Source organism: Pogona vitticeps, chromosome 14, assembly GCF_051106095.1.
Source record: "Pogona vitticeps strain Pit_001003342236 chromosome 14, PviZW2.1, whole genome shotgun sequence".
Classification (NCBI taxonomy): Eukaryota; Metazoa; Chordata; class Lepidosauria; order Squamata; family Agamidae; genus Pogona; species Pogona vitticeps.
This window is the reverse complement of record NC_135796.1, coordinates 3,838,089-3,845,442: the sequence shown is the minus strand read 5'-3', so window position 1 is coordinate 3,845,442 and position 7,354 is coordinate 3,838,089. Positions and strand designations below refer to the sequence as shown.

General features: G+C 45.2%; 1 protein-coding gene across 14 annotated transcripts in view; it reads right to left on the bottom strand.

The window, feature by feature from the left end:
• Positions 1-2,417: 2,417 nt before the first annotated feature.
• The window catches only part of MTMR3 (myotubularin related protein 3), a 65,523-nt gene continuing 60,586 nt past the window's right edge, over positions 2,418-7,354 (bottom strand). For 7 of the 14 annotated variants that reach the window (XM_078381598.1, XM_078381603.1, XM_072983499.2 and 4 more), the window contains 2 exons: positions 6,766-6,792; positions 2,418-5,098 (listed from right to left, as the gene is read on the bottom strand). In XM_078381598.1, the coding sequence (XP_078237724.1) occupies positions 4,927-5,098; positions 6,766-6,792 (199 nt within the window). In that variant the 3' untranslated portion in view covers positions 2,418-4,926. The remainder of the gene's footprint in view (positions 5,099-6,765; positions 6,793-7,354) is intronic. The other 7 variants (XM_078381599.1, XM_078381604.1, XM_072983500.2 and 4 more) reach the window with 3 other exon arrangements.

Below are 7,354 nucleotides of genomic sequence, written 5' to 3'. Positions count from 1 at the left end.
CACACATTTCTTGCAAATGCTACTCCTCAGGACAGAAATGCTGGTCTTGTCACTTTAATGCAGGAATTCTTTACTGATTTTTAATTGCTTTGTTTTGCTTTATTTTTGGTTAGCATGGCTTAATGTTTTGAGGCATCCCTTTTCAGTGAGGTCTAAGCTTTACATATGACATCTCCCTCCCTCACTACCAGAAGGATTATGATTTTGGCACATACGTTTTGGCGTACTCCAGTCTTGCTTTTTTATGCCTTTGTGTCAGCAGTGGTGTCCTCCTGGGTCTCCTACCATAGCATCCCTTTTCATTCAGACGGTGACGGATAGTGTGAGCTGACACTGTTGTACCCTGTGTCTGCAAATCAGCTAGAATTTGGTGGGAAGTTAATCTGGGTTCTTTATCCACCATTGAAACAACCCTTCACTATAATTTTTCAGAGGAGAATCACATGCTTGAAAGGCAATTATTTCTTACAATTTAGACAGGGTACCAATAATAAGGGACGTGGTGGCACTGCGGGCTAAACCGCAGAAGCCCGTGCTGCAAGGTCAGAAGACCAAGCAGTCGTAAGATCGAATTCACGCGACGGAGTGAGCTCCCGTCGCTTTGTCCCAGCTCCCGCCAACCTAGCGGTTCGAAAGCATGCAAATGCAAGTAGATAAATAGGGACCACCTCGGTGGGAAGGAAACAGCGTTCTGTCTCTAAGTCGCACTGGCCATGTGGCCACGGAAGATTGTCTTCGGACAAAACGCTGGCTCTATGGCTTGGAAACGGGGATGAGCACCGCCCCCTAGAGTCGAACACGACTGGACAAAAGTTGTCAAGGGGAACCTTTACCTTTACCAATAATTTGGGACAGTGCATTTTTTGGGTTTGTGTGGAGGATTGTATCAGAGTTGACTTTTCTTCCTTATGTTTTTGTGTTGTTCCAATGTGAATCAAAAAATGAACATGTGAGTACCAAACATTTGCAACTGCAATAATTTTCTGAGAGAAGGGTTGCATTTTCTGACAGAATTGCAAGGGTGCCAATAGTTTTGGCCATGACTGTAGCTGCTTCTCACCCATAGGATTATTTTAACTAAAGACCAAAGAGCAAATGTAAGTACAGTGAGTAAATGTGTATTGTATGCCCACAAGGAATATGCTCCCTGCCTTGACTCACTAAAGAACGTCTTTGTTATCACTTTGATCCCTTATTTTTTGATTCCCTACCACACTGTTGTTTGCCTGCCGCAGGGGTAAACAAATTGCAGTATGCAATGTCAAAACATGAATTATTGCAGATGTCTGGGAGGGTGACTGAGAAATAGATGTGGCCACTTTAAAACACTGCCATGTCCTTTCCTTATTGAATAGTTTGGTCCTTAACCTCAATGAACCGGGAATGGTCTCCACCTCCTGTTTAAGAACTAATTTAAGTATAGGAAATATAGGTATTAGAAAGTGGTAGGAAGAACATTCTGTGTTATTCAAGGCTAATTAAACCTGGTTTGCTTTGGAGAGCTAGCTGGATGAGGACTAAAGGTTGTGGGTATGGTGAACTGGGCCATAAGGGAAACTGCTGAAATAGAAAGATCCCACCCGTGAGGCGCCAGGGGGCAGGAGAACCTCTTTTCATGGATGTGCTGCCATGCATTGAGCCACATGGCGTGCCCTCTTAATTCCCATACAATAGGTTCATCGTCTATATAGCAATGGCCCCCAACCCGGGGTCCCCAGGCATCCTTCGGGTAAAACCTCCCCAGTCCTTCACTTCTCCCTCGCTGTGCTGGACAGGATATCTAGGAGCTGTAATCCAAGAACATCTGGGGACCCAAGGTTGGGAACCACTGCTCTAAAGAATGCACTTGACTTTCTAAGAGAAAAACTCAAGTCCACCAGAGCCCTACTTTTGTTGTTTTGAATGTTCTGAATTCCACAGGCTGCCAGAGGAGACCACTAGGCTTCCCTGCCAACCTCCGGGGAAGAAGGCTCAAATAAAGGACTGCAGCAGAGGCTCCAGGAGGAGCAGAGGTAAGGGTTGGAGGCAGGAAATAAGTCAACTGGAGGTAATCTGGATATTCTCCCCTAGGGCTATCAGGAAGGACAAAACCAGCTTTGAAAAATGTCATAGCCCTTAAAATGAAGACTTTTTTTTGGTGGTGGGGGGGAATGGAAAGCTGTTTGAGTGCTCTCTCTCTGAGTGGAGGGGGAGAGAGAAGGGAGAAACCTCAGTGCTTCTCATGCCAACAAAACCAGGATGAGGTTCCTTTTCCCCAAGGATTGGGCCACCCCATCCCTTCTCTATCAGGCAAAGCAGCGATAAGAACAATTTGCAGAGAGCAGCCCATTCCATCGCTAAAGGTCTGGTGGTTTTTCTGAGTGTATAAAATGTGAAAGACAGAGCAGGTAAGAAGCAGGAAAAAGATCAACAGCTGCTCCCATGCAAAACTCTAAACTTTATTTCACTTTTTATTTATATATTTAACCATTCTAAAGTATTTACGTCTTGCTTTCGACCAACAAAAAAAATGAAAAATATAAAGGAGCAACATCGCCCCTCTTTAGGAGAGAAGGGTTATATATACACAACTATGTGGAGATAGTTTCCTGCTTTACATACAAAGAAAAAAAATATTAATAAAAAAGTGCTTCATTGATCAAAAAAAACTAAGAGCGGCAAGCATTTATTCACACTGTACACATATCAGAACCTCTTGGCACCTGTCGTTAGGAACTGCAGAATATTAGACCTTGTTTTCACCATCTGTTCGTACCATAAAAACCACACTGGCAATGCAGGCAGCAAAAACTATTTCCCCTCCAAAAGTCGTTCTCTCCCTACTCATCCCCGAATCCTTCAATGGGAAACTGAAGGCTCTTCACTTCCTGTTCCAGCTTCCTCTACAATACGTCAAACTGTAGCCTTCAGAGAAACACCATGCATCTTTGCTGCCCCTTCTTAGAGCATTTCATTTTCTATGAAAAAGCCAAATCAAAATTAGAGTGAAATGGAGAATATCAAGAAGCCACACCCTTTGGCCACCTTCTTCCACAAGCCTCTTGGAACCTGGACACTTGCTCTGTATTACTGCATTCGAATCAACCCATGTGTGGTTCATATAGAATATGGAAAACTCCACCACAACGCATGACAGAAGGTGGCTCATCTTACTCTCTTGATCCATAGGGTGTTCTGAGGTTCTCAATGTGCTGCAAACTTCTCTAGAAAGTGTCCCCTTCATATGTGATGTGATTTACCCATGGGTAAATAACAAATTTGTAGTTTCATTTTTCTAAGGTGCACTTATCAGACTGTTGCTCTTTGGGGGAGCCTTTGCTGGCTGTCTCTTCCTCTGTGCAATGTCTAGTAATTCATGGGGATCTGACCAGCCATGAAGTGTTTTCCAGGACAGTGTTGTATGTTTTTAGCAGGCTCTCGCATGGAAGCTCTCCACCCAGGCAGGAGAAGAAGGTGGAAAGAAATGTCCTATATGCACTGGTGGCATGGAGAACTCATCCTGTGGGAGGCAGCTTCAAGCGGCTGCAGGCTGTCAAAAGGAACGGGTACACCAGTCCAGATTTTCAAGGATGAGTGTGCAGAAGAGAGGCTGGCATATATACCTAAGGGTACATTTAGGTGCATGGTGTTTTAGCTTAGCTGTAATAATAAATTGTAAATCAAGTATTGTAGATTTCCCCCTGCTGCCAAAATATTTTAAAAGGACTGGGGAGAAATATTTTTAAAATCCAAAATATGAGGACTAAGTTGCACCTTCACAGAGCAACATTTAAAAGTGATTTTAATATATAAACTTTTTAAAATTCTTGTTGGCCAGGTATATCCAACACATTAAGAAATTTCTGTAATGGGGAAAGGGGGTGGGGAAGTTTCCATTTTAGAGCATCAACCTATTCCACCTTGACTGACCAGCTGACTCCCATTCTTTACATTAAAATTATTTTTTTAAAAACACAAAAAAAGTTGTATATTTGGTTTGGGATCTCACATAAAGGAGACCCTTGCCAGTGACACATCATCACCTGAATCTGCACAAAAGGAAGACAATCTGTCTTCTGTGTAAACTCTTTGTAAAAGTGGGACATTTCCAGAACTACCAGCAACTTTAGGCATCAGCTCCTTTATAACAAATGGGGTTTTCCAGATTCCTACACTTGGAGGTGCCGGCTTTTAAAGAAACCCAAAGCAGGTAGCTTGCCCAATGCCTGCCCTTCCCACCTCCCGCAAACAAGCAGACACTTTCTCCAGCCAAAGCAGTCCAGAGGTTTCCCACTCCAAGCCACAGGCTGGCCCGCGTTGGTCAACAACCGCCCAGTGGGGAGATCGGCAACCCATTTCCCCGCTCATCCCACCCCTTCCCACACGTGCAGCAAGAAGAACTAAGCCCACTCTAAAAACAGAGAGGGAAAGAGTTCTTTTGAAAAGGCAGCTTCCACTTCTTCTAGCAGCAACAACCTCCCAGACAGCAGCCGGCTGTTGGGAAAGAACAGGAGTGACTGAAAGCACAAGCACGGACGCTACAGGGATTCACAAGGTCTCTGGAGCAAAGAGCCCTCCTCCGCTCAGCAAGGCAGAGTCATCCATCAGCAGCACAGGGATCAACAGCAGGGCCGCCGAAACGCCTGCAGGAGAAGAGATTCCGGCTCCGCTCCCTCTCTCAGTCTTCCAGCAGAATTCACACAAAATGTACATGAGGAGGTTGAAACGGGAATGGGGAGAAGGGTTGGAAAGGAAAGGTTTCCTTACTCCGCCAGTTCATGCCCAACATCCTGAAACTCTGAGCAGTAACCTGTACTTCCAGCTCCAATGTGCATGATGGCATCACCAGTCCCATCTGTCCATCCGTCTGCCAAAAAATGGGCCCTGTCTGCTCAAGGGATTGGAGGCAGCACCGTCTCTTCCCACCTTTCCTTCCAGGCTGGAGTTTCAGTTTGAAGTGGCTGCGATGGGTTTGTCCAGTTCAAGGTCAAGGCTGGAGTTACTGGGATGCAGGCTGCTGTAGCAGGATTTGCAGACTCGGCTGGGTTCGAAGAGCTGCTGGCTGGGGACCGGCACCTTCTGGTTACAGCAGCTGGAGCAAAACACATTTCCACAATTCCTTTGATCAGGAACAGGAAGAGAAGAAACGAAAATAAACATAGGATTCAAGCATGCAAATGTCTGCAACAACACTACACGGAGTAATTCAGCGCTTGCAGGAATGGGCAACCCTTTGGATGAGCTGCCAACAGACCAAGTCTGAATGGTGGATGTGAAGGTCTTTCCTTCAGACAACCTGCATCAAGCCAAAGAGTCATGGGACGGCAATGTTAACATTAAGTCAGTCCAAAACAGTCATAGTGTCCTGGAGAGATTAAAACAAACGGGCTACATTCTTTAAATCCCCATGAACCGTAGACCTCTTTTGTGCCACATGCCGGTGCAACAGCCTCCAGTTCATCCGAGCTACTGCTTCAAAACAGTTCAAGGCTAAGAAGTAGATTAGAATAAAGTCCTTGAAACCTGCCTAACCAACTCCTTCTTCTTCCCCATCCCAGTGAAATTTTCAAGGGCCAGAATGTACTGACTTCTGCTCGCTGGAACTGCTGTGGCACCATCATCTTTCAGCACAGGGAAATGGTGAGTCAGCAGGAACCATGCAAAGCCACAAAGGAAACAGCCAGAGAAGATGCAGCCCACATGCTGTGAGTGAGGCAGCAGCTGGCACGGGTTTGTGAGGTGTCAGTCAACAGGGGCGTACTAAGCACATGCACCCTGAGGCAGGAGATAGGGTGTCTGTGTGTGTGTGTGTGTGTGTGTGTGTGTGTGTGTGTGTGTGTGCATGCGCGCGCACGCACGCGCACAAGAGTGAGCAGAAATCACAATCCCAGACTTTTGTCCTCACACCTGTTTAAGTGGGCATGGTCCCCGATTCTTAACTTCGGAATCTAGGCAGCCATGAGGCACCTTGTCCAGGTTTAACGTAGCGGCTCATTTGTGATCCCACCTGGCATGTGAGGAAGATGCAAGGCTGGGTAGATATCCCAGGGAACATCCGTTTTAGAGCTTGACCTAAAACGTCACGGCTTTCCTTACTGTTCATTATCAATACAGTTACGCTGTAAACGTGAATTTTTCATTTCATTGCTGGTCTTTCCTGTTTGGCCAAGCAGCCTCTAGATATCAAGTTTTAATGTCTGACCATGGAGATTCAGTCACTTTATACTTGGCCAGAAGGATCTGAAAATCCTGCTATGAACTTCAAACAAAACTGCTATTAGGGAAAAAAAGCAGGAAGGAATATTACCCCTCATACTCTTTTCTCAGAAGCTGTTCGAAACAGCCTGCAGAGGAGTGTATGTAGACCACGGGCTTTTTATGCAAATTTTGTGCCTTTTATCAAAACCTGTTTTCTCTTTTCTCCCTTCCTGGGGTGCACTGCTTAAGAACTCATCCCCTACCACCAATCCCTGCAGTGAAATGACCAAAGCAGGGTTATGAAACACAGGATAATAATGGCTTGCTATCTTGAGTGAAAACACACTCCCCTCAGGTAAACACTGACAGGTAACTCAGTGATGCAGTAATAGAACATGGAAGCAGAAGAGTGGATTCTAAATTTAATGTGAGGAGAGACATCCAGAGGTGTCACCACCTTGCAATCTTGTTCTCATTCACCTTCAGCATAGCAACTTCTAGGTAAAAAAGAGACTGAGAAGAAAACGTTAGTTTGGGGAGGTTATCAGAAAATGCAGACGAACAACAGAAGCTCTTGCAAATGCTCACCAAATCTGATCAACACGTTCAGGGTCCCTGCAAGGAGGGGAGAAAAAGCTCAGAGGGGAGAGACTAAATCAGATTAAGTTTTTAAAATGGCAAAACAGTACTCCTAGTTTTCTCTTCGAACTGGAAAGAGAATAATATACACCTATCAGTTTAAAAAGGCTCAGCAATCTCCAGAGTCTGTCATAAGAAAACTCCTAGGCAGCTAAAAGAAGCCAAGTCTCCCCAGAGGACCACAAGCTGCAGAAACAGGGCGGCGACTCTCGTGAGGATGCAATCTCCTACACATTATGATGAAACATGCAGATCTCCAGATGGTGCTGGACTACAATTCCCATCAGCAGCAGCCAGAACAGCAAATGATGAGGAATGATGGAAGATTAAAATCACCAACACCTAGATGGCTACACTGTCACACCCTCTCTCTACATTACAGGAAGGCAGTTTACACTTGAAATTTGGGGGGGAATAGAAAAACCATGGAAGCTATCTCAAGATTAAGAAAAGCATCCCAGAAATCAAAGGCAAGGAAACAGTATATTCCTATTAAATGGCATTGAGCCAAGACCGAAGGGCAGCCGGTGCAGCTCCT